Source organism: Lutzomyia longipalpis, chromosome 2 (assembly GCF_024334085.1).
Source record: "Lutzomyia longipalpis isolate SR_M1_2022 chromosome 2, ASM2433408v1".
Lineage (NCBI taxonomy): Eukaryota > Metazoa > Arthropoda > Insecta > Diptera > Psychodidae > Lutzomyia > Lutzomyia longipalpis.
Genome location: NC_074708.1, coordinates 14,184,034 through 14,210,573, shown reverse-complemented (window position 1 = coordinate 14,210,573; position 26,540 = coordinate 14,184,034). Strand labels below are relative to the sequence as shown.

The following is a 26,540-nucleotide window of genomic DNA, read 5'->3' as shown; positions in this document are numbered from 1 at the left end:
TAATTTGCAAAGGGACAACGTTGGGACAAATTTAATTTATTATCTATTTGAAATGCTTTGTTGATCAACTCTGTACGAGGCCACCCATATATGAGCTGCCGATTGTTAGGTGAGTGTGGGGTTAAAGCTCATGCCTGCGCTGTGGATGGGGTCAAGATGAATAAGAGCTTTTGATTGTTGCATCACATCCTTTCCCCCAACATACTGTCCCTCATTGCCCCCATAGCGCAAGTTATGTCGCACCGAGCTTCCCGTGCTTCACTTGTAATTCAATAAACCCACTCAATATTCTTGCAACTCATGTAATTTCATTTCTCGAGTGCACCTCAGCCCATCCTCGTGAAAATTATGTGGCATGAGCTTTTGTAATTAAATATCGACGAAATTATTGCTTTTGGTCGCTTCCACAAAAGAGCCCAACATACTGCGTGTGTGGGAAAGGTTAATGTCACCAAAATTCTAGTTCTCATCCCACCCACCACCTGGTATTCCATAAATATGAAATTTCATCTCTCTTTTCGCTATTTATAGGGCCAAGACCCAGAAAGTGTCCCCAACAAAATGGTCAATGAGTATTCCAGACAGCCCACTCCTAAATGTATTTTTAGTGGGGTTGGGGGTGCTTTAAATGCCATTATTTTCGACACTCCCACAACCCCCGAGGGAACCCACAATATTTTTGCAAAAATGTTTCACACCGAAATTATTAAAATGCGTGCGTTATTATGAAAACATTATCCCCGGAATTTGCTAAAGTTTCTCACATCAATTTTCATTTTTTCTTCTTCATCTTCATTTCCACACCACACCCCGGAGGAAAAGCAACTTGTGAGGAAATTTATATTTTAGGACTTTGCCCTTGCTGTGATAAATTATTTATAAGTTCTCTTGTGTGCTCACATTTTTTCCGTGTCCCATCTCTTCACCACAAAACAAGGTGGTTGATGGTCTCGCCATTTGAATTATAGACCAAGAAAATCATTCATTTCGAACTTTTACCCAACAGAGAGAGAGAGAGAGAGAGAGAGGAAAAAAAATCTACTAACATACAGTGAATTACATTTTACCCATCAGACTTTATTTCCCCCGACGAATTGGAGACAGAGAAAAATCGGGGTCAAATGGTGGGGCTCCCATTGACGAAAGCCACTCAGATGGGAAATTTTCGTGAAAAGGACTGTGAATCATACATATTTGGGTTGTTCACACATTGATGGCTAATTACGAGAGGGGGAGTAAAATTAATTTCCGTGCAAAGGGTTGGGTATTTCCATGGAAAAATTGCGTCACATTTTGGGGCACACACTGGAAGGGCCACACATATGTGGCCCCTCGTCTATTTTGCAAAATTGGCACAAAGGGGGTGTGAGGTTGTAGGTATATGAAAACCTCAGAGCCGTGGTTTCGCTACGAAAGAGTGGATGTACCTACACTCTATTTAAATTAGTTTCTGCCTGAAATAGCTATTTGGTAATAATGTGAGCTATAAATGGAATAATTCACTCGAAAATGCAATTAACTTCTGATGAAAATAACATTCTCTATTTTGAGTAATTAGTTGAAATAATTGTTATGAGCAATCTAGTTTGGTTGGCAAATAACAGCCTTCAGGTCTAAAGGAGCATTAATCTCATAAGGGAAGCTTTCATTGTTTGGGAAAAGGTAAAATAATAATCCAACTGCTCCTCATCACAAGTTTTTTTTTTTAAATTATTTTCAGTAGATAACAATTGAAATAAATAAATTGAAAATATTAAAATAATTGATATTAAAATGTGGTGCATAAAAATGATATTCAGAAAATTTTCCCTGACAATTAATTAACTACCTTAATATTATTATCCAATTATTAGTTGGTATACCACAATCGTGGCATACCAAGTATTGTAATCATCGGTAAAACCGACCACCTCAGATCGGGCTCAAACTTGGTATGAGCACGTTTTAGACATCCCACATTACGAAAATGGTGGTGGAAAATTTTTGATCCGGCCGGCCTGCCGGCCGGTGCGCCAAACTATGGCTTATAACTCGAGAACAGTAACAGATAAAGACTTCCGGTTTGAAGTTTTCTATAGAAATGTGGGTGTAAAATTTCATTTTTTCGCATTTTCAAAATCCAAGATGGCCGCTGTCCGCCATTTTGAAATACCGTCGACCAGTTCCCTTAAAGCTAGAGGTCTGAAATTTTAGTAGGTTGTAGAGCTCAGTGAGATGTTTTCATCAACAAATCATACTTGAAAATCGGTCAAGCGGTTTAGCAAATATGGCGGCCTAAAGCAAAAAGTGTTTTTTCGATATAACTCGAGAACGGCTTGACCGATTTTGACCATCTTGGTATCAAATGAAAGGTATTGAGAAGCCCTACAACTGTCTAGAACATTTCAAGTTTCAAAAACATCCGCAAGAGGCGCTAAAAACAAAAACAAAAATTGCCTAACTTTAAGGGGCTATATCTCCCAACATCTGTTATCGTTTTCATTTAAATTTTGATATGTTGTAGCCTGACTCAATATCTTTCATCAGTCCGAAAATGAAGAAATTCTATGTCGCCGTTTAGAAGATATAGCCATTTGAAAAATTCTTGAATTTGAAAAGTTCTAAGAGTCATATCTCTTGAACGGATTGTCCGATTTTGCTCAATTTGGTATCAAATTAAAGGTTTTGCAATTTTCTACAACTTTCTGGAACATCAGAAACCTCTAAAACCATTCCTTGAGGACAAAAAGTCCAAAAAACTGTTTTGGTCAAACAAAAATCCGCAATTTCGTGTTCTGGAGGTGACCTTGAAATGTATCGAAATATATGTCAAATTATAGCTTATTTCAATACCTTTCCAAAACTAGTCAAGAAATTTCTGTATGTGCAATAGAACTTGAGATATAACCATTTTTGTCTTTCGAATTGATGAATTTCATTAAAAAATCAACTTTGCCTACTAATACTACTTAAAAATTAAATTACAACGCATAGACTGACCCATCCGCGTTGTGGTATACCAACTCTAATAACTGGACGCGTTATGATTGACTTTCAATAATATTACTCAATTCATTGGAAAATCAAATGGAAATGAATTTCCAAGAATTTTTTGATTGATAAATATTTTTTTTTATATGCGTATTAAAATGAAAAAATTCCATCATAAAATAAATTAAAAATTTGAATAATGAAATTCAGCTTGAAAGGTTATGGATGAATGATTTTGTTGTGTATTTTTATAATGAAAATTGCAATAATTGTAAATGATATTTCATTTTATTTTTATTAAAAAAGACATCACAAAAACGTTAACAAACACATAAAATACGTTAAAGTGTATATGCAGAAAAAATTCAATTATTTCATTTAACTTGACAGAACAACATAAAAAATTATAGTGGATTTGCTGATGAAATTAAAAAAAAACGATTCGACATTTCTAAACAAACGTTTGACGTTTCTCTTCTAAATATTTGATGTAACTTTTTATACAATTTAATACAAAATTTAATTTCTTTATATTTCAAGCATTCTTTATCATGTCCAAATATTTTTAAAGTTGTAGAGTAATAAGAACATTAAATTTTTAAAAAAAATTTACTACAAAAAATCTCATGAGAAGGATAAAATAATTTAATATTTTTATGAAATTCCCATGAAAGTTAAAACGTAATCAGTTCTAGATTTATTAAAGCCGTCTTGTCAGACTTTTATATTAATCTCTCCAATTTTGGCGTCTTGTCCAATCCCGAAAGCTCAGCATGAAGAGAAATTGGATTCTTTCCGCAGTGTGGGCTATTAGTTAAGAAGAAGTGGGAGTCTTAAGGAAAACACACAATCACTTGGGACTAACTAAAAGGGTATAAAAGCACGAAAAATGACGGGTGAAGATTTTGGTGTTTTTATTATTTATTGATGTCAGGGAGGGGTCTTTCACTGGAGGAGTGGTAAAAAATGCAGACCTTTTAGAAGCACCAACACACCCTAAATATTCCCATGCGGATGATCCCTAAACTGCCCAACCCCCAATGCCTCATTTTTTCTCTCTCCTTTACGTCTGGGGAAAAGAATGGGCATCTAATCGATCATGTCAGCAATTTTTTTTCATCCCCCTCTCGAAAAATATATCCTCCATAATTCACAAGTTATTCGATAATTATCACATATATTGGCATGAATGGATGTTGAGTGCTAGTGGAGTGTGTTTTTGGTGAGATTGCGATAGAAAAGGTAATGCGAAAAGAAATGAGAGATAAATTTAGCTTTTAAAGCTTTTTTGCCTAAAGCTTCGAAACTTTTTTTTTCTAGCGAATTAAAAACAAGTGCGGCACATTAAGAACGTGTACGGGCTTTTTTTGGGCTATAAGAAAAAGTGAAAGTGGTGTGGGAGGGTGGTTGAAGGGGTGGAAGGGGTGGAAGACAACAACACACTAAGTATTTACCAAATGAATCCCTTTTGTGTAGATTTTATGTTCAAGGGATGGACGAATCTCGAATTTTCTCCCCTTTTCTCGGAATTTCTTTACGTATCCTTTTTCTTTATACGAAACTTTCTGTCTCTCTTGTCGCACTGGCGGGCACAAAAAAATTTCCCTCTCTTGCCGAGGGAACTTTTTTAGGACATTTTCTCTGTTTTCCTCACGCGAAGACCTCGCTGTGAGATGTTCCAATTAAATCCTTTCACTCAATTTACATCCCTCGTACCCTTTTAATCTCCATGTCCTGTTGCGTCAGGCGGTTTTCTATCCCACTAAAAAGATTTTTCACACAAGACCACCTGTTTGAGGGAAATCTCGTGGAAAATCCACAAAAGCACCTTTCACGCACTTAACAGTAACTTTTCAATACACTTTTCTCCCCAAAAGAAGCTTTTGAGAACTCCAATTGAATTGTTAACTTTTTCCCAAAAGAACTTTTACTCTTCATCAAATTTCTTCACATTGAATTTGACTATGAATTTTCATTGAAAATTTATCACAAAATCACTCTCAATAAATTAACACATTTCTCAAGTTGAGCATCTCCCAAAAAATCATGGATGAACTTTTCCCAACATTTCAAAGAAATCTCCTCAAGTGAAGGATACTTTTGATCCTATTTTCCCTCAATTTCTTTTTTACCACAACGCGGGGAAAGTGCAAATTGTTCGCCAGTCAAGCTCAGACTAAATTTGAAAGTTGACTCGATAATGGTTTTATATTGGACAGTGCTATCTAATGTGGATATTTATGAGGGTGTGCGTGTGGGAAAACATGTGCGCAAGTCCCTAAAGACGTGCTTCGGCTACCCTTCCGTGGGGGGTTCGACATGGAAACTGGCCGAAAGTTTTGTGCAACAGGTGCAAAAAGCCACATTCACGTACTTTTCCCGCCGCAAATGCTAACCCTTTTCCCGCAAAAATTATTTCCAAATCAAAAAGTTTCTTTGTCTCAAAATTGAAAAATTAATTTTCCAGTTTCTCCCCATTGAGAAAATAAATGAAATGGGATGCGACATTTCATCGCCCCAAGTCAAACCTCAAAGACAAAACTCATGGAGCGCGGCGAAAAACAGAATAATCGAGAGTAATTGGTAAAATTACTCAATTAATTTAATCATCAATTTCAGGGCAATTTATTGATTGTGTCCATCGCACTTCTCTTCCAATAAAATCATTCCTTTTGCGCCTTTCTAGCTGTTTTATTGTTTAGCTCCCGCCGAGTGGGTGGTGGTTGATAGAAAAAAGCTCCCTTCCCTAGTGAAAAGCTCCTCTGTTTTGCCTACTTTCCTTCAAAAACTCTTCGTTGCACACAGGGATATGTTTGCGAAGACAACAACCATGCTGATTGCATTAAATTATGCTTCTTTTATGTTTCACAGAAGAAGCGGGAAGTTTGAAACACTAAAAGATATTTATTTTTCTTTTTTAGATTTTTTTTTCATTCTAAGATCCAGATTTTATCATAGAAAAGGATTTTAAGAACTTCCTTGGGTATACTTGATGTTTTTCTACGGATACATAAAAGTCTTTAATGCCTCAAGTTCAGGGATAGTACTACGAAAACATTCATAAAAAGTTCTTAACAGAACTTAGCAAGCTAGAGTCACGAACGTAGAGCGTATTAATCCATATTTGTCCCTAAGTGTATGCTAAAAAGCGCGCGAAAACAGAATTTCAAACAGATTTTATTTGGTGGAGGATCATGGAAAAATATCTCTTAAGTTTTTCTCAATTATATAATAACGAGAGTCTATTTCCGTGATCCTATAACAAAAAATCCACCGCCGAACTAAAAAAAATGTTATTTGTTTTTATCAATAAGATCTTAACCTAGATTTGCGAACTATTCCACACTCTCGACAATTTTTTTTAAAAATATTCTTTAGGTGACCAAAATTGCAAAAGAGTTTTTATTTTTTCATAAATCAAATAAATTCGGTTATAAGAAGAATTTCTTGAAAGATATTTAATAATAATAATAATAAATAATAATAATAATTCTTTATTCATTCCTACAATTTGCATATCGTACACTATTCACAAATTCTTTTTTTTTTTTTTTTTATTTCCCCCCCAAGCACCCATAGGTCAGCGGAAAATGATTCCATTCGTGACCAACAGTCCAAAATCTTACAAATAGAACATTTAAATACAATTATTTACAAAAAAAACATGGGGAAGTGCTTGATCAAAAGGCCCTCTATCCACGGAAGAAGAATCCCTTTAACGAAACTCATCATTCCTTCGCTGCACTCCATGGTGGCAAAAAATCCAAGAATTCACAAATTCTATTTGATCCAAGTTGCACTAACTATGTAGAACTTTCGGAAGATTACTCCACACCTAGTCGTGATAGACTGTTTGGGTGGAGGGAAGATCCTGTCGGAGATGATGGTGCACGGGAAGTTCCACTATCGCACGCGCTGGCTGCTAGCATTGGCACTCTTTCGCCTTTATGAACCACACTGCAGATCCATGATCAGTGATTTCAAGACTTTCAATTAACAACTGACTTTTCTAGAAAATTTTGAAGTTAAACTTGGAAAAAAAAAATCAAAAAAGTCTTGATAATGGGCCTTATTCAGCGACCAAGTAATCCTTGAAATCTTTGAAACTTATACTGAAATTTTAAAATTTCAAGCGAATTTTAAAGGTTTCTTGGTCGCTGAATTAGGCCCAATATCTGGGTTAAAGGAAAAGGTAAGGAAGTAAAAATAATATAATATTTAATAATATTTATTTGCCAAAATTACCTACAGTTTTGGCAAAATTACCGATTTTTTTATCCAAAATAACCGACACTTTTACCATAATTACCGACCGTTTTGCCAAAACTACCAACGAAAAGAATTATTCCTTTTTTTAAATAAATTTTGGAAAGTCCGAACTCAAAATTGAAATAAAACGAATTAAAATGAATCTTTTGCTCGTTTAAGAAAATCTAAATATTATGAATCACAATGATCTATAAATCCTAAATATTAAAAAATTAAAATATTTTTTGCTCTAAAACTATTTAATTAAAACTCCTATATGCATTTCTATTTAAATCAACCATTTTGCAAGGCAAAAAGAAAGAGATAATCATGGCAAGAGAAGCCCCTTTGCGTATCCAATTTTCCCCTCATTGATTAACCACGTGTAATTGGACGTTGTCTACGCAGAAACTCCATGTTAGTTTTTATTTTGTTCAATCCAATGGCGAAATGACGTGTGGTGCATTTTATTTCCGGTTGAATAAAATGCGAATGCAGTGGGAAATGGCGCGTTTCTGCAATTCACTTGATGCGTATAGATTTCCTGGGAAATAATTTGCCGACGATCTCGTGAGCTTCTGGCGCAGCTTGATTGGTGCGCGCCTCGAGATTCAGGAATTACATGCACTTTTTTGCATAATTCTTTTCACATTGCAAAATATGTACATATGTTTGCCCCATGTAGTGGAGAACCGCTATATATTCCACTTTTGCGCAATGAAATCAATCAATATTGGCGATGTGTTTTAATTCAGCACAAACATTCGACCATCTGCATAATGAGCATTGATTGCTTTGAAACCATTTAAATTGCTATAACCACTCACCAAGGGACCCCTCTGATGGTGATTCTCATGTGCAAATGGAATTAGAAGAAACTCTCATGGTGAGACTACCAATTATTTCACCCGAAATATATTTATGTTTCTACCAACATGAATAAAAAAAACACTCGATCGCTGCCAAGGAAGTGATAGTACGGACATATTTCTTGTTTCCATTTCGATTGCAATCTCACGGGGCAATTTTGCCACTCTTGAAAACAACGATCGTTTTCCAATGGAAAGGAAGATAATCTTGCTGCGGGGCAAGTCAAATTGCCCCATTGAAGGTGTCGAGAGAAATGTTTTGAGCAGAGAGGAAATAATGGAAGTTGTCCTGTGCAAGTAGGACACCTACCCTCACATCTGCTCTTTTTACCCATTAAAAATACGATCACTGCGAGGAAATATGGAGGGAGGATCGGGCACGCGGGTCCTTCGCATAGAGGTCCTAAACTAATGTATTGTTACGATTCTTCCCCCTGGCGGAGCCTCCCGAGAAAATAAAAAGATGTTGGAAGCTTATACTTCAATAAATTCCTTTATTTTCCTTCTTTCCTTATCCTTATAATTCCTTCTATTGCATTCCTTTCCTTTCCTTTCTTATCCTCCTGTCTCCAGCACGTCCTTCCCGTCACTCCGCTGGTCTGCCTTGTCAGGTGTTGCCGTTGGTGCCTTTGCGGGGGCGGCTGCACTCACAGGGGGCCTGGGGCTTCACGCTGAGGTGAGAGCCCCCTGGCTCTTCCCCTAATCCTGATGCGCGCACTGGGGGCTTGGAACTCGCATAGACGTGCGATCCTGGCTCCCCTCTTTGTGCGGCGTCCGAACACGCGGGAGTGCCTCAACTCGGGGGGGGGGGGGGGTATATGTGTCTGCCCGTGCCCTGCCCGAGGAGTACTCTCCTACCGCTATGTTCCTTTTCCTGTTGCGGATGCTGCTGCCGCAATCTTCCTTCTGCTGCTGCTGTTTTCTCCTTGCGGCTGGCGTCTTCTCCTTGCGGCTGCCGTCTTCTCCGCCCAATGCCCCAAGTCCCTCTTATGGCGGGCTGTGGCTGCAGGAACTGGCTGGGTGTGCTGGCGGAGATGTTGACGGCTGAAACGATAAGAGCAGAGAGACCTCGATTCGCCTCAACACTCCGCTTTATATACCCGCTGGGGTAACGGTCCAGCGCGTTAACGTGTGTTGTTGCGTTCTCTGCCGAGATACTCGGCATTTCGATGCGTTGTGGGGTTTTCTGCAGATAAATTGACGACGCGTTATTTTCTGCAGAGGATGATTATTTTTATTCACCAGATGGAGGCTCATCCATTTTTCCGCCTGGCGTAACATTGCCCCCACCTTTATTGCTGATCGGCCCGATCAGCAGGCTCATCCCCTAGTGAAGCCAGGCCAGAACGCTCGTCTTCTTTGCTTAAGACGTCTGACTCCTCAGGGATATGCCGGCGCCCTTTATGGCGTCTTTTCTTCCTTGCACGCTTCCACTGACGTCTTCTCCTTGTCCTGGGGATCCGGGTCGCTATCCTACTCAGGGCTTCCTCTGGATTCTCCCTCCGTATGCAGTGGGTGCATTTCTTCCGCAGCTGGTCTGCTAGCGGCTCCGATCTCCATTCCTTTTCTTTCCGGCGCTCAAGACATTCTCGGGGTACTGGAAGGAACCATTCAGGTTGATGTCTAGGTAGCGTTCCTTGGTTGGAGGCTCGTTCTTCCCGGTTGCCTAATCCGTGAGCAGGACTCCTGGATGATCCATCTTCTCCATTGATCAGCCTGGAAGATCCTCCGCGCCCATGTGGGGGTGGATCCATCGACAGGTCCGACATCAACATCTCTAACTTTGACTGTGAATTGGCTAACCTCTCTTCCAGTACTGCATCTTCCTGGGGGGTTGCATCTTCAAATTGAATCAGTGGGTCGATTGAAGACACCACGGGTGCTGGGGCTGCTGACTGTGGCAGCATAAATTGGGCCGTTTGGTATGTCCGGCATAATGCATTAATTTGGCGAGCTTGTTCCTCTTGGGTTTCTCGCAAAGCTCGAGTGGCTCTGAATATGTCGACGGCGAGCGCATCTATCTTGGCGCTGATATCCATGAGGAAGTTCTCAAATGGATTTTGTCCAATCGACTTTGAGCTGATTGTCGCCATTGGCGATAGTGGGGCTCCTATGCCCGTCTCGGGGACCGCCATCGCTGGGGGGCATTCGTGGTATCCTACCGACTGCGCCATTGTTACGATTCTTCCCCCTGGCGGAGCCTCCCGAGAAAATAAAAAGATGTTGGAAGCTTATACTTCAATAAATTCCTTTATTTTCCTTCTTTCCTTATCCTTATAATTCCTTCTATTGCATTCCTTTCCTTTCCTTTCTTATCCTCCTGTCTCCAGCACGTCCTTCCCGTCACTCCGCTGGTCTGCCTTGTCAGGTGTTGCCGTTGGTGCCTTTGCGGGGGCGGCTGCACTCACAGGGGGCCTGGGGCTTCACGCTGAGGTGAGAGCCCCCTGGCTCTTCCCCTAATCCTGATGCGCGCACTGGGGGCTTGGAACTCGCATAGACGTGCGATCCTGGCTCCCCTCTTTGTGCGGCGTCCGAACACGCGGGAGTGCCTCAACTCGGGGGGGGGGGGGGGTATATGTGTCTGCCCGTGCCCTGCCCGAGGAGTACTCTCCTACCGCTATGTTCCTTTTCCTGTTGCGGATGCTGCTGCCGCAATCTTCCTTCTGCTGCTGCTGTTTTCTCCTTGCGGCTGGCGTCTTCTCCTTGCGGCTGCCGTCTTCTCCGCCCAATGCCCCAAGTCCCTCTTATGGCGGGCTGTGGCTGCAGGAACTGGCTGGGTGTGCTGGCGGAGATGTTGACGGCTGAAACGATAAGAGCAGAGAGACCTCGATTCGCCTCAACACTCCGCTTTATATACCCGCTGGGGTAACGGTCCAGCGCGTTAACGTGTGTTGTTGCGTTCTCTGCCGAGATACTCGGCATTTCGATGCGTTGTGGGGTTTTCTGCAGATAAATTGACGACGCGTTATTTTCTGCAGAGGATGATTATTTTTATTCACCAGATGGAGGCTCATCCATTTTTCCGCCTGGCGTAACAGTATAAAGGATAATTACAGTCATAAACTCTACAGGGATTTCACGAAATCACCGTGGCAGCAGACAAATTCACTGAGGATGGAAATTATCACCCACTGAGTATTTAATAAGCGGCTACGGAGATGGCTTTCCTTCATATTGGTAAACCCCTCCTCTCGTGTATATTGAGGGTTCTCGGGATTTTGTCGCCTCATCTGTCGCAACGTCTCCTTGTGCAAATAACATGGAATTATCTCATCAATGCTAAACAATTCTGAAGAATAACCGATTTTTACTCTTTTATTCTCACCCGAAGCTGCTCTCTCGCAGAGTAATCTGATGCATAACTTCCGTTTTGAGTTGCAAAAAAAATATAAGAGTGGTGTAGCATAAAAGGGTGGAGGGTAAAGTTGGAATTTAATGTTAAATCCTAAGTGAATGGTTGTAATTTTGAAAATGATTGCAAAAGGGATGGTTAACTGTCAAATATTTATCAAAAATTCGTCAATATATAAATGTGATTTTCCATATATTTTGTACCCTCAAAAAATCTTCAGAGCGTTTTTATTTTCATAAAATAAAATGGATTCGGTTGAAGAAAAAAAGATTTTTTCTTTATGCTAGATAAACCAGCAATATTTTTTAGCGATAAATAATCTTAGATACAAGCAGGTAGGTACTAATTAAATCATTTATTTCTAATTTCTATTATTAAATCATTCAGATAAAATAGAAAATTAGCAGCGGTTTAGTAACTATATATAATTTAAATAACATTAGCTCATTACGAGATTAATTTTTAAAATTCTATTAAATTAATTAAAAGTTTAAACGGAAGATTAATTTCGAAAAACTCAACCATTCTTTTTCCATTAAAAAAATTTCCACCCGCAATTTTTCGCAGAAAAAGAATTGTGATTCATTTTGATTTGGACAAGATTCTTTTTTGGATAAAGCTACCTACATACACACATATAAAATGGAAAGAAGAAACCACGTTAATGCTTCTTTTGGTCGAGACGTCTCGACTTTGAAGAAGATGCAGCGATGGAGATAAATCTCATTAAAAATTCACTGCGCGTGTTTGGTCACGGACAGTGAGACTGTCCAGTGAGCTGCCCCAGGCCCCAATTCGCCCAAAATGCCGGGCAATCATTTTAATTTTCCCGATTTTTCCTCCTAATTAAATCGTTAAAGTGGCCCCAGTACGCTCCCATCCAATGGACGCCATGGGGCCTCAGGGTATAAACGCACACGGATGTGCATGCAATTCTGCGGTATGGCCCCCCCTTTGCCTTGCATTTCACTGCCATTTCTCGGGGCTACCTGTGGCGGCGGCAACCGCCAAAACGGAGGCGGAGTGTATTGTGGTCTCCTCGCGCCAATGAAATCAACTCCGAGCCCACAATAGGGCCAAACAAATAACCCAGTCGTAATGAAAAAAAAAACACGCGATTATCTCACGATTCTATCACGCAACAGTGGGTTCCGCGAGGTTGGAGCTCCGGCAATGTGCTTCGGCGCAGATCAAGGGGCTCATCTTTTGCAAACTCAAATGGAGATCTTTTGCCCCGGCGAGACACCTTCTTTTTGCACCTTCCTCTGCATTTTGCAAACTGGACCTACTGCCCCGAATGAAGTTCGCCATTTTTTAGCACGATTCTTACATTCATTTAGTTCTTTTATTTCATAGGAATATCATTTGACATGGCGGATGTTTAATTAATTCATTATTTCTTTACAAGAGTTTATATTTTTTTCAAGAAAATATTTATGTTTCAAATGAAGAAATATGTTCAAAGAATTTTTCTAAAATATTTCATATATTTTTTTATATAGATATACTTCAATATTAAGAGAAAGATCTTAATTTAAAAAATTACTGGTCAGGTTTTTGCCAGGTTTATTGAAACCAAAATTTCTAGTTTAATTTAATTTTAGATTATTTTTTATTAAATTGGTGTTAAAAAATGTTAAATTTAACGTCTTTTCTCTGTTCTATAACTTTCATTTTCCCTGAATTCCGCGCTCTAGAAATTTTATATATCTAATCTATTTTTTTTTATTTTCTGGCTATTTAATGTAAAATCTCCTGTATAGTCCCTCTTTATGTAATCTTTGTGTTATCTGGCGCAATAAAGATTTATTATTATTAATGTATTTCCCAAATATGAATTTTAAATTATCCACAACTTCAAGGTCTCCAAAAAAACTTAAAAATCTACCTACTAAATAATTCCCGAAAAGACTCATAAAATAAATAAAAACCACACCTGTCACACGTTAATTACAGCAATAATAGTGTGTAGAAAAAGCAACTTATGGCGCTCCATAAGAAGTTGAGGGAGAAATAAAAACACATAATTGTGAGAATGAATTAAATCCATACAAAACACTATAATCACAGGCTATTTAGCTTCAACTAAAAGTGGCATAAATTTGAAATTAGAATAATGATGGCTAAAGTTAGAAGTCTCGGCGGGACTTGAAGAAAATTCAAAGAGTCACTCTCACATCCACCTCCGCACTTCTAAATTTTCTACCTTTCGTCGATACAAAAAAAAATCCAGGTCCGCGCGTTTTATCGCGGAGATATGCAAATTGTGCAATTATACCACCATATTTTCCTTTTGGATGGGTTTTCTTTGCAGCAATCATGAGAGGCTATATGAAAGCCTTCTTTGCTATAATTTCCATTAATAAATAAATTAATTTCAGTGTAATGCGGTCTGACCGTTGAGGGACCCCCCTCGCATAGCAGAGGTTTGGCAAATGGCACAATGGGACAAAACATCCCTCGATATATCGCCAAAAATGTATAAGGAGTGTGCACAGCGAGAGGTCATAACAAAGAAAAGTTCCCAGCAAAACGGAGCTGAATGTGGAGTGTGCAATAAATCAAGCAACTATTTGTCGAGATTCGACAATAGACCAACAACGATGGGGTGACAAATTGATAGTGTTAATGCTCCTGGACGGAAGATGAAAGAGATGAAAATCATTCTCATTTCATCCCCCTTTGAGTAAACTTTAAAATTTTCCAGCACTCATTCCACTTGTGGGAAATGTTCGGAGTGAGAGGAAGAATCTTGATATTTATGCTGGAAAAGCCAGCAAGACCGGAAGCCCTTAACAAGGGGGAGAAAGTAATGTACTGAGGTGTACAAAATACTTGACAAAATATAGCATAGAATAAGGGATTTGTGGGTGTCTAAACACTCTAAGAGTACAGATAGTTTTGACTTTTTATTAGGTTGAAACGAACTATTTCCAGTTTAAAAAAAAAATAATCATGAAAATATAAAAATTGGTATTACAAACGTTAGAAAAAACGTCAAAAATAAGAGAAGAAACGTCAAACATTAGAACAGAAATATCAAACGTTAGAATAGAGATGTCAAATATTCGAAAAGAAACGTCTAACATTATAAAGAATGACAAACGTGAAAAAAAGAAACATCAAATACAGAAAAAATTTCTCGAAAATTAATTTAATTGAATTCTTTTGAAGGACTTTTTGTGCTTCCTTGTTCTTAAGATTTAGCACAATTTTTATGGAGGATCAGAAACCTTAGATGAACTTTATTTAGCCATTCAAAATATTCAAAGATCTCTTTTCGACCTATTTTAGAGACAAAAAAAATTGTAAAATAAAAAACTAATTTAACTTAAAAAAATAATAAAATAAGTACCTACACCAAGTAATAGAAATTTCTTTCCCATGCTTTGTCAATGGCACCCTGATTAGCCCGCCAATTCATGCCAAATCTCTTGTCGTCGGTGTCAGGGTTTATTTTAATTGAGAAAAGACTCACCGAAACGGAAGTAATATCTCTTTTTTTTTCGAATGAATTTTTATTAGGGGACACATCGCTACACAGAGGAAGGATATCGGTTTGACGTCCGCCAAAAAAAAGCCATAAAAATCCATCATCAATATCCGTTTGAATGAAGTTGAGAATCTGGGTGAAAAATACAATGAATTGAGTGGAATTAGCGAGTTTGTGAAATTTTTATTAGTCTGCAGGATGTTTTTTTTGCTTCTCACTGAGATCTCCTTCCTTTCGGGAAAATGTGACAAATTACGATGACATGGAACATAAAAGATGGGTGGGTAAAAAGATCAAAGAGGGGATGGCAGAAAAATTTTATGCTTTCTGTTTTCATCTCAATGGCTTTTTCGGCATGATGGAGAATCTGTTCATAATTGCCCCATTCAAGTGGCTTTTAATGCACTACAAGTGGAGCAAAATAGGCAATGATAGGACCTCACACGATGGCCTCGTTGACATGTGGAAACCATAAAATCCTCACGAGGATTTACTTATTCAAACATCTCACAGAATTATCACTTTGTGAAGCATTTTAATAATCTATACGGATTATGGGCTTTTTTTCACTTGAGATTTTATGCAACGGGAATGTTTTCCTTGAGGGTTCCTTATGACCGCCAACGAAGACCTCAAGTGTACCCATTAACCCCTTTGTGGTATATGTATGAAGAAGGAAAAGATTGCTGACAGGAAAAATAAGCTGGGAAGGCGTTAAATTTTGATTTTCTCCCTTAGTCGTTTGAATTCAAATGGGCGGATTGGATGGGTACACCCTCTCCGTACCAACAGACACTCCCTTAACACCCCTCTTTAGGGGCACTACCGCCCCCTGTAAATCCTCCTGTGGCATAATCTTTAAATTGTGCACTGCCGCTCTCTAATTGACTCCTCAATTACGTACTAATTTATCCAAAGAAAACATGCTATTTCACACGAAAAAAAATTCTTGTTCGACACTCGCGAAGCCCTCGATTTCTTGCAGAAAGGGCTGCAGCACAATTTGTGCAACATCATCGGCATACTTCCTGCAGAAGTAGCAAATGGGAGCACCTCATCAGAAATAAGCAAAGAACTTCTCCCTATAACGTCTTAATTTGCGCCATCGTGATACAATGTCTTATTAGTCCATGAACGACGTTGTGAATTAAAAATGAGAAAAAAAGCGCAAAGTAGCACCGCCCAGATGGATATATCGGTGAAAAGTCTACGCATGGTCAATGTCAATGGATAAAGAGAATTAATGCGGAATAATAAAAGTTGTAAAAAAAGTGAGTAATTATGCTGCAGAAAGGTGGTGCAATTGAAGGCTTCGAAGCTGAGAAATTGCTGCTAATGAACCCCGATTAATTATAGACTTTTAATTTATTCATACAAAAAATTGAATGTTCTCTTTTGATGAAATATTCAAGTCTTTCATGAAGACAATCCCCTCTTTTATTTTTTAAATAAACTTGTTCACAACTCAAAGGGGTCGTCAATCTTGCCGAGGAAAAGAGGTTGCATGCAATTGAAAAGTGATCTCTTGCAACTAATATTTTTAATTAAAATTTCTATACTTTAATGAAGAAATATATTTAAAAATAATTGAAGAAAAAATATAAAAAAAACCTCTTTTGAGTCTTTTAGTTTTTTTTTAAACTTTTGAAAATTTCTGACTTCTGAAATTAATTTAAGAGACGTTTCGAAATAGATCACTGACTCTTTATTTAACTATAAAACCAATAAATAGTTTAAATCAATCAAAGAAAAATACCTAATTATAATAAATTCTTTTTAATTTTCTTAAATCTTTGGCAAATCAAAATGATAATTAAATTCGTTAAAATCAGTTTAAAGTGTTTGAAATACTTGAGAAACATTGTTTAATTTAAATTTATAATGATTCTGACGATCCTATATAGGTGTTCTTATACATAAAAACGTGCTGTAGTGATTAAGCACTAATATATGTACGTACATTAATTAAATAAATTGTTTGATAAAAACCTGAGTTGCTTGAACGGAAAAGTTTTTCATTAGATGAATGGTTATATTCGAAAAAGGTGTTAAGCTAAGTATTCGAAAAATAAGAGGATTTATTAGGATTCATTGTATAAAGCTTCTAAATAAGCTCAAAAAATATAGATTATTTATGTAAATTTACTTAATATGCAAGCCTGCAAATGAATAAGCGATTTTATTAACAAAAGAAATTAAAGTAACACCTTTTTCTAACAAAACCATTCAAATAGAGACAGAATTCGCAACTATCATCAAGGTGAACGTTTAATGATCTATAAAACACCTGTAAATTTTTGCTAATTACAAACATAGAAATAGAAAAGATTCAGTGTAGTCTTGGAATCAGTCAAGATCAAAGCTTTAAGATTTTCCTAATCATATTATTTTTTTTAAAGAAAAATCAGGATGCAGATTAAAAGAATTAATAATAAAATTGTGTATGAAAGTGCCGTGAAACTGTGTGTGAGACTATTTTACCTGTCAAGCTTAAATTTTTCTAATGGTGTACAAGGGGAGAATCAAAAACTGTCACCAACTATTGACGAGGAGAATTTTGAAATATTTAGGAATAGTGCAAAAATTTGGTGGAACGTCAATGGGAAATATAAGACACTTCATGCAATGAATCGTCTTCGTGTACCTTTTATTCGTGATGGTTTAATTAGAAAATATGGACATGGGAATAGTTCAGCAGATGCACTGAAGGGATTGAAGCTGCTTGATGTTGGATGTGGAGGAGGAATACTCACAGAGGTCTTGAATTATTCTATCCCAAAGAAATCTTCCTGAAATATTCATTAAAAGGTTTTTTTTTACAGGCTTTGGCAAGTTTTTCCGCTGATGTAACAGGCATTGATCCATCTGAGGAACTCATAGCTATCGCCAGGGAGCATGTAAAGGAGAATTGCCTCCTTTCACAGAGAATAACTTATAAAATTGAGACAATTGAGGAGCATTCAGCTCGAAATCAAGGAAAATACGATGCAGTAATACTTTCAGAAGTAATTGAGCATGTAAATGAACAAGAAACTTTTTTAAAACTCTGCATTGATGCTGTAAAGCCCGGAGGATCAATTTTTCTTTCAACGTTCAATAGAACTCCGCTATCATATTTTTGGGGAATATTTCTAGCAGAGGATGTCTATAAAGTTATACTGAAGAACACTCATGAATGGAGCAAATTTATTTCACCTCAAGAAACGCAAAGGATCTTTGAGACAAGTTAATTTTACAATATTAAGGATTAAGAATATTTCATTGATAAAACGTTTTAATATTTTCAGATGACTGCAAAGTTGAACAGCTCAAAGGACTCCTGTATTTGTACTCTCCTTGGAATACTTGGGTGTGGACTAAATCAACTGCAGTGACTTATATTCAGCATGCTGTAAAAAATTGTAATTAAATTTTTATTGCTGATAATTATAAAATTTTACTGCCGTGAAAGAGCATGAATAAGAATAACTGGGTGAATGAACTCCTTTTTAATTGATTCATGAAAATGAAAAAAAATCTATCAATTTACCCCCATCTTAAGGATGTGTTTCAAGCAGTAAAAAATATTAAGAGGAATTTTCGTAAGAGAAAAATCCTAAACAGGAGGCAATTGTTGAATTCATCCTTTTTTTTCCCATCACATCCAATTCACATTTGTCTCGTTATTTTTTTTTCACATCCCTATTAAACCATAATTGTGGGGGTACCTCTGTGGCTGGACTGTCTTTCCTGTTCATCAGGCAGAAAGCCACAACTTCCCTCCCACTTTGTTTTGTCGTCTTCCGACGAAAGGGTTGCTCTCCTTAAGAACACCCACTTGATGGTATTCATTAGGGAAGGAAACCACTGAGGATTGACATATGTCAAGTGGATGATGTCTCATGTTGGATTAGATTGTAGTAATTAATAAGTCATTACGGACCACCATAATCATAGGCATTTGCCGGTTGGGAAATTCTGGTGCACTCCTTGTACGCACAGAAGCACCCAGCGGCTCTGAGATCTCTTGTGGAAGATGCCGCGCCCTTGATGGTGCAGCACATAAAATAATTTGCTGCGGTTACCAAGTGCTGTGTATGCACGTTGGCCACGAGAGACATTTTGAGGTGAGAGCGAATCCCGTGGACCGGTTGGCTGCTGGGGAAAAGAAGATGGGATGCATAAAAAAAAATTGCGCATGGAAAATTCTTTTATGCGGTGCATGGTCAAAAAATGCGACTGCAAAAATCGTATTTAAAGTGGATGATGATGGGTTGGGGTTGTGCAATTTAATTTTATAGTTGCACAGTGCGTTGGATAATGATGCAACAAATTATTTGAATTACAACCACAAATTCACCGCGAGCCACACTTTTGTGAGTTGCACTCCTTGAATCTCGCGCCAGGGGCTCCAAAGGCGCGCAATCTCCGGTGCTGTGGTGATGCTCATCTTGCCCTTGGATTCTGGGATCACGATCCGCACCACTGTCTGGACGATTTTTTTCTTGCCACCTTCACTCGCTGCAAATTTCACGTTCCATGAGGACCCCGCACCTAATTGATTGAACGGGGTGATTTTGCGTGATTTCTCGCAATAATAGCAATATTTTTGGGATGGATGAAGGACAAGAAGGTGAAAGAAGCTAACGGGAAAGTTTCGCATAAGAAATCGATGGGCTATCGATCGCGCGCTGGTGCAATTTAGCCAAATTAGACAAGATTACTCATCCACTCATCAAATTATCCTCGGATGCTCGTATTTCTTCTGTCCGAGGGAGCATAGCCCAGCGGGGGATAATGCCCAGTCAAGATAATGATGCGAGGGTAGACGTTTGTCGTCACTTTTCCCTCGTAGTCCATCAATCACCGCGGCGACTCTTTCTGGGTCACACAAAACTCGAAATTTGATACCCATTTCTTCGGTCCGAGCGAATCATCTGCACACCACCACCCGGCACACCAAAAATCCCTTTCAATTATATCCAATTTTCAAACATCAAACCATCGCTTAATTTCACGAGACTTCCCTTGAAGAACTTCCAACTATTAATTCACAAAAATATCCTCCAGAATAAAAAAAAAACCTACGATTTGTCCCCAATTAGGGTGAATGGGGCATTTCTTTGGCAAATTGTCCAAAGAATTGCCATCGAAAGTTTTAATCTTGTGGCCTTCAGACAAAGTGGATGACTGCAGATATTTTCTTTTCGAAGAAATTGTTATAAAATATATAGTTTGATGAAAGTTTTTTGAAAGAATAAATAATGGGGTGCAAGAAACATTTTTTTTTAATCTTTCAAAGGGATAAGAATTATAGGGATTAATTTTTTCTTGTTAAACGTTTCTTTTTTTTATTAAAAAGAATTGAAAATCTAAAAAAAAAAATATTTAAATTATTTTTTTTTGTTTTAACTTTTAAAGATAATTTTAAAATAAGACATCATGAAAATTTCCAAAATTCCCAGACATTTCTGAGTTAAAATTTTTATCTAAAAAAAACTGAAGATTTCTATTATTATTTTTTTTTAATTTACCTAGAAGATTCAGTTTTTCTAATTGAAATAAAAAAACAAAATATTTCTTTCCCAAGCAATTTTGCAGAAATAAGCACAATAAATCATCCCGGAAGCCACTAAACCACAATATGGCGAAAAAATTCGTTTTGTTCGGAAAAATGCCGTCAAACCCCCGAAATCCCAAATCCATTGAATTGTCTGTGGAATTTAATAGAGTCCCAATATAATGTTATTCAAAAGGAGCAGCAGATGTGTGAGATTTTTGGCGCGAATATCCTCGAGGGTTCCTTTTAGACCTTATATGGAGAGAGTATCTCATAGTAGGGAATGGTCTGGGATGCAATGCTGGGCGTGACGAGTCATTTGCAACAATAAAAAATCTATTATTCGCCGGTAGAGGCTCCCCTGGATAAATACCAGGGTGAGGGGCCTCCATATTGTCCCTTTATACATTTAATAAATTAACATGGGCGAATGAGTAGGTATACAAGGAGACAAACATCCGCGTGAGGGAATCTCTCGACTGCATCACATGTCAGAGATCGAGAGGCGTGTTCCAGAAGTTGTTAATCACAATCATAAATTTTATATGGTTTTATCCTATGCTGCAATTTTTTTAGGATATGGAAAAGCGCGGGAAAAATTTCCTTTCGTGTTTGAGGGAGAAAAAGTTGGGACGTTTTTTTTATGCATTCGCTGGCATTTGATTCGCTTTCTGCTTCTCCAAAATTGGCCAATTTTTGATGGAGTTTCCGCTGTTCTCACACGGAGCCAAATTACCCGCAAAATGCACAAAAATGCTACAGTACAAGAACATTTCCTTCCTCTTGCAACCCCTTTGTGGTGAGGCGAGGTATAAAAAAGCAGCAAGGAGTAAAAAAAAATCCGGTCAGCCATTTTGCATGCCGATGTAAATTTGCATAAATCGTTTTATTTTAAGCTGCAGAGTCCGAAAATTGCGGCAGAAAAAAAACGATGGGCCGTGGATGGTGGAAGAGGGGCCACAGAGAGAATCCCTCGAAGAAAATTCGCCATCATCTCACTTATATTCCGAAAATTACTGTCGATTTAATATGCAAATTAATCGTGAGTTTTTATTGTTGTTTCGCGTGATTTTTCGTATATGTGTATACCTTCGATGGAAAGCCGAAGAGGACCAATTTAATGTTATTCACAAAATTGTTCTTGAGTTGTATATGCCGGTTTTTTTTTCGGTGTTGCCAGCGCTTATCTATATAATACATCTTGTGCATATGGAATTTATGCGATTTGCTTATTCCACGAACCAATTATATGCTCAACTGCGGTGCACTCTATTAGTTAGCCGCATTGTAAGAAGCCATAGCGCTGAAAAGTCTTTTGTAAGCACTTTTCCATCGCAGCAAAGCCATCATCAAATGGAGAATCTGTGTGTTTCTCGCAATTACCCACAGCCTTTCCCCACCCCTTGTGCCCATATAATGATTTGTATTGCACAATTGCATCGTTTCATTATCTCCCATATTGCTAATTAATTAAACCTACCTTTTTTTTTCTTCTCTCAAACAACCAATCGGGAGAATATTTTTCTATACAGCTTCCATTTGCAACAGAGACACAGAGAGCCAGATTTTATAATTAATAGAAAATCTCTGCATATTTATTCCGAGAATTTAATTAGCCCCAAAGGGTCAGTTTGTGGTGGGAGATTTGGTACGATGTGTGTAAATGATGCGGTCAGAAAGAAATTTCCATAATTCGTTGCGCCCAGATAGAAAATTGCAAATGATGCCAATTGATGCTTTAATAGTCAGAGTATTTTCTATCGCTCTAAGGGGGTATACTTTCATGCTCAAACAATCAGGTGGGTAGCTTACAATTTAGAAAATATGGTATTTTAGTGTCCTCATAGAATTATCCAGCATAATATTGCTTTATCTATTGCATTACTTTGTTGAGTTTTTAAATCATATCTAGGTGAAGATTAACTAGGTCATAACGTGTGAGGAATCTTTTAATTTCTTCAATTTATTTCTCGGTTAATAAGAGATGATTTTTAATTTATAAATTCAGATTTTTATTAAAGGAAATTTGGGAAATTTTGGAGGAATTTTTTTTAAATAAAATAAAACAGAATATAGTCAGAAAACTAAACTAATAAATTCAAATTTTAAGTGCAGTTTAGCTCCAATCATCCCTGTAGTCATTGACAACCCTGTGATTTAGAAAATCACACAAAATTTATTAAATTCAACCTAAAAATTCATATACCTATATATATGTAGGTATATCTAAACTAACCACCACAGAACATTAAACGAGTAAATGATTTTGTGTCGCAATTTGTGGATGATTGAGCGGGAGAAATGTAAAATTTTCAGTTTCGAGGCAAAACCTCAAGCCCTAATCAAAATTCCCTGCACAATTTTCATGGTGGGAAATGTGCTGCAAATAATTTCCACATTTTGGGGACTTTTCACCAGCGATAAATCTCAATTGAGAGACAATCAACCCTCAATTGTTGGCATTGCATTAAATTCAGTTAGTGAAAATGTTGTTAAATCGAAACGAAATCTCATTTATGCGTCACATGGAAGAACGCTCACCCTTTGCATGTTCACCCTCCGTATGTGGAGGTTACCGTATTATGAGATTTATCTTCACAACATACGATGCTGTGTTAGCTTGTCCGCAGAGTATCAATTTCCACCCTCTCCGTATACTGAAGCATCATCATTTGAGACTGTCAGCTCACACATAATTTGCCCAACACCATCCAATCTTTTTGCGCATCTCAAACAATATCTATGTGAGACACAAGACCCTCCTGCAAATCCCTTAACCCATACAAAGAGGAAAAAAAGTATTCCAGGACATAACCCAGAGGACAATGAATAAAAGGCTTTTAATTACTCCCATCGATCGCTTCCTGCGGGGATGCTCAATTTCCGAGAGACACACAAGCCTGAGATTTGAGATGCTGAAATGATGCGTGGGTGATTACATGGGCTACGCACAGACTTTACCCATTCATTGTCATCCGATGGCGGCACACTGAAGATGACACTGTGTAATTTTGCATTAATTTATCAATGTCTGTTGCATGTCACCCCACTTTAAAGGGTATTTATCCACCACGCAGACAATGTACATAGTATATTGGAACAGTGCGAGTAATTATAAGAATATTACCAGCAATCATCGACATATGCGACATTCTTCTTCTGACCACAAGATGTTTAACAGATGCTTTTCATATATTTATAACATTCCCGCACTATTTGAATTTCTCAGCATGTCCTCTTCTCGTCTCCTTCTTCCCTTAAATTATTTTTTTTCCAGCAATCGCTTTATTGACTTTGCCACACGGAAAAAACATGCGTGTGCAGAAAAAAAGCTGAAGAGTGTTGAGTATAAAGTCTACAACACTCCAAGGTTTTAAGTGGTGATATATTCTTTTTTAATAGAACTTCATATTATAGAAAAGGTTTATGATGATTTAAACCACAAGAAAAACGTTGTTACTGCGTAATTTACATTTGGCAAAAAAGTTTATTAGAGACCTTTATAATGTTTTAATTAAAACGTAATGATACGGATGTTGTTACCTGATTAATTTATCATGATAAAGGAGTTCATTGTTGCTCTTTGTATTCATTCTTATACTAAAGAAATTTAAAAATGTATTTTAAAGTAAAGTATTTATTTGTAAATCAATCAGTGATCAATTTGATTGATTTACAATAATTTGTTTAACTAATTGATCAATCAAATAAAATCATTCTTGAGCGAGGTAGTGATTGATGAATGTTTGAGCAACAATTGAGTGACAATTGATCAATTATTGAGCCCAAATTGATAAGTAATCGCCTTATGTAATTTTAAAATAAAATAAAAATGTATTTTAGAGCTAAAATTATTTATTGTTTATTTATTTGATTGATAGAAGGGTTGCCATCATTTCTGATGATTCCCCTACTAAAGCTAAAATTAAAATATTTTTTAATATACAAAAAAGTTTATTTGAGACCTTTATAATGTTTAAATAAAAATGTAATGATGGGTGAATAATTTGTAACGATAAAGGAGTTCATTGTTGCTATTCGAATTTATTCATAATGCTAATGAAATTTTAAAAGGTATTTAAAGGCATAAAAGTGACCAAATAAACAGCAAGGACGTCAATATTTTTACATTTATTTAGCAAATTCTACCAGCTCTTTCTCACTGATTACAGTGGAAAATGGGAAATCTTTTTCGTGATTTTCTATTTTTTTGCCTTTTAAAAATTAAGCATAACTAGTTTGTTTCCTTAAAAAAAAGGATTTTTTCATACAAAGTCATGTAAACTCCTTTACACTGTATTCAGGGGATGTTAATTTAAATTGAAATTGATCAGAATTGCTTGCCAAAAATAAATAAATTACAATGAAGGGGAAGAGGCACGATAAAAAGGTTAAAGTTCGATGAAAATGAAGCAAAAGATATCGCCAAAATTCTAAGGAAAGTTGAATCCTGTTAATTATTCTAATTTAAATTCAACGGTTCAATTTCCAATGTTATTTCTTTAGAACCACTCTATTCCTGTATATTACAAAAAAAAACTATGAGGAAAATTTATCAAAGTTTCCCTGAAAATGTTATGTAAATTAAATCAGGAACCTGTTTTTTTTAGAGATTATATACCGAAGAGTTTAGCTCTATAAAAACATCCCACCCACTCTCACAATATGGCAAAAAATGTGAGAAAATCCAAGGAATTGCAAACATTTTTTCTCAATGTGGAATTGTTATGGGAAAAATGTCAATTCCCGGCACACGGCAAGTACAAACAATTTAATAAGGCATTTGCGATGCTAGAAATGAGCATGAAATAAACTACTGACCCGCGTCCAGCGTCATTTACTTTCTGGAGTCTTTTCTGTATTAACAATGTATCATTGTCAAGTGGAATGTCTTGCAACCGAATCCCAAAACATCCATACGCTGTAATTTAAGCAAATTACCGGAAAAATCGACAAAACATGTACTTATTGGTATAATTAAGTTTTTCTAAATACCTACATTTAGAGGCAGTCAAGTAGGAAAGTCACAATGGAAACTACCATTTAACTTTTTACTTCTTTTTTTACTCTATTGTTATTATATCGTGCATAACGACATGGCATATTGCGAGGGAATTTAATACCTACATTAGATATAATGCAAACTAACCGTTTTGTGCCAAAAATAAGATTATCTTGGACAAAATTGAAGTCTCATCCTTCATAGTTCCTCAGAAAGATTTTTTTAAAAGAATTTATTTGAAGGATTCTTCCTTGAAAAAAATTATAATTTTTCAAATAATTCTATCAAAGGAAGTTTATTGACCTTTTATTGAAAATCACGAGACTTGTTTCCTTATTGAATTTTTATTTCTTCGCCTTTATTGTTCTTCTCGTTTAAAAAATATATTTCCCTACTTGAAAACCTCTTACTGTGTGAGAACCACTCGACTTTTGATCCTCAAAACCATTCCCATTGTTCTCAATTCTCAATGGGATCCCTTTGGTTTCCTCACAGTCTCAGAAAAACGCGATCCCTGGGCTCAATGAAAGCCCTCCGTGGGAGGTTCATGAGCTGTATCACATTTCAATCGTAGCTAATTTTATCCTCCTGAGAAAAAATCTATTGGCGCACCTGATGTCTCATTGAAATTTGATGGCAAAACTTGGCACGATGAGATCACTTCGCAATTTGCCATGAACAGAGGATCTTTAGAGAAGAATTCCGCCCTCTGGGTGCCTTTTGCGATGCCATCTTCTTCTCGCGATAATTGTTCTTGAGCCGCGAGGGAGCTGCAGTTACGCGGCCATTGCTAAAGTTGAGATTGCTGCGCGGCTAAAGGTGCAAATGCCGCGAAGAACAAAATGCGAGGTGAGAGGAAAAGGGTGATTGGTGGTGGAGTAAAAAAATAAAGGAAATTGTACTGCTCTAGAGAGACTAATAAGTTCCAAGAATTCCTTGGTGAGCACGTCAAATTACAAAACTTTGTCGTTTCTTCAACTGTCGTGTTTGTCTTGCACTCCTATACTCCAATTTACCGCACGTCTCCCAACCACCTTCATTCTTTGCATAGAAAGAAAGAAAAAAGA

General features: G+C 37.2%; 3 protein-coding genes across 3 annotated transcripts in view; 1 reads left to right on the top strand and 2 right to left on the bottom strand.

Annotated features, from left to right (window-relative positions):
- The window catches only part of LOC129790837 (uncharacterized), a 59,239-nt gene extending 54,091 nt beyond the window's left edge, over window positions 1-5,148 (bottom strand). Inside the window, exon 1 of the mRNA XM_055828615.1 lies at window positions 4,425-5,148. The gene's annotated coding sequence lies outside the window, so the exon portion shown is untranslated. The remainder of the gene's footprint in view (window positions 1-4,424) is intronic.
- Window positions 1-26,540, bottom strand: part of LOC129790857 (uncharacterized) — a 679,906-nt gene that overhangs the window by 523,921 nt on the left and 129,445 nt on the right. The window lies entirely within an intron of this gene.
- LOC129789216 (ubiquinone biosynthesis O-methyltransferase, mitochondrial-like) lies at window positions 17,533-18,341 on the top strand. The gene is made up of 3 exons (XM_055825864.1): window positions 17,533-17,689; window positions 17,755-18,157; window positions 18,220-18,341. The coding sequence occupies exons 1-3, from the start codon at window positions 17,558-17,560 to the stop codon at window positions 18,339-18,341; spliced, it is 657 nt and encodes a 218-aa protein (XP_055681839.1). The 5' UTR covers window positions 17,533-17,557.

Excerpts from the sequence above, each read along its gene's own strand:
- LOC129789216 (XM_055825864.1), top strand. The coding sequence starts at position 17,558 with ATGAATCGTCTTCGTGTACCTTTTATTCGTGATGGTTTAATTAGAAAA. Across the intron at positions 17,690-17,754 it reads GAGGAGGAATACTCACAGAG|GCTTTGGCAAGTTTTTCCGC; the intron begins GTCTTGAATTAT and ends TTTTTTTTACAG. Across the intron at positions 18,158-18,219 it reads GCAAAGGATCTTTGAGACAA|ATGACTGCAAAGTTGAACAG; the intron begins GTTAATTTTACA and ends TAATATTTTCAG.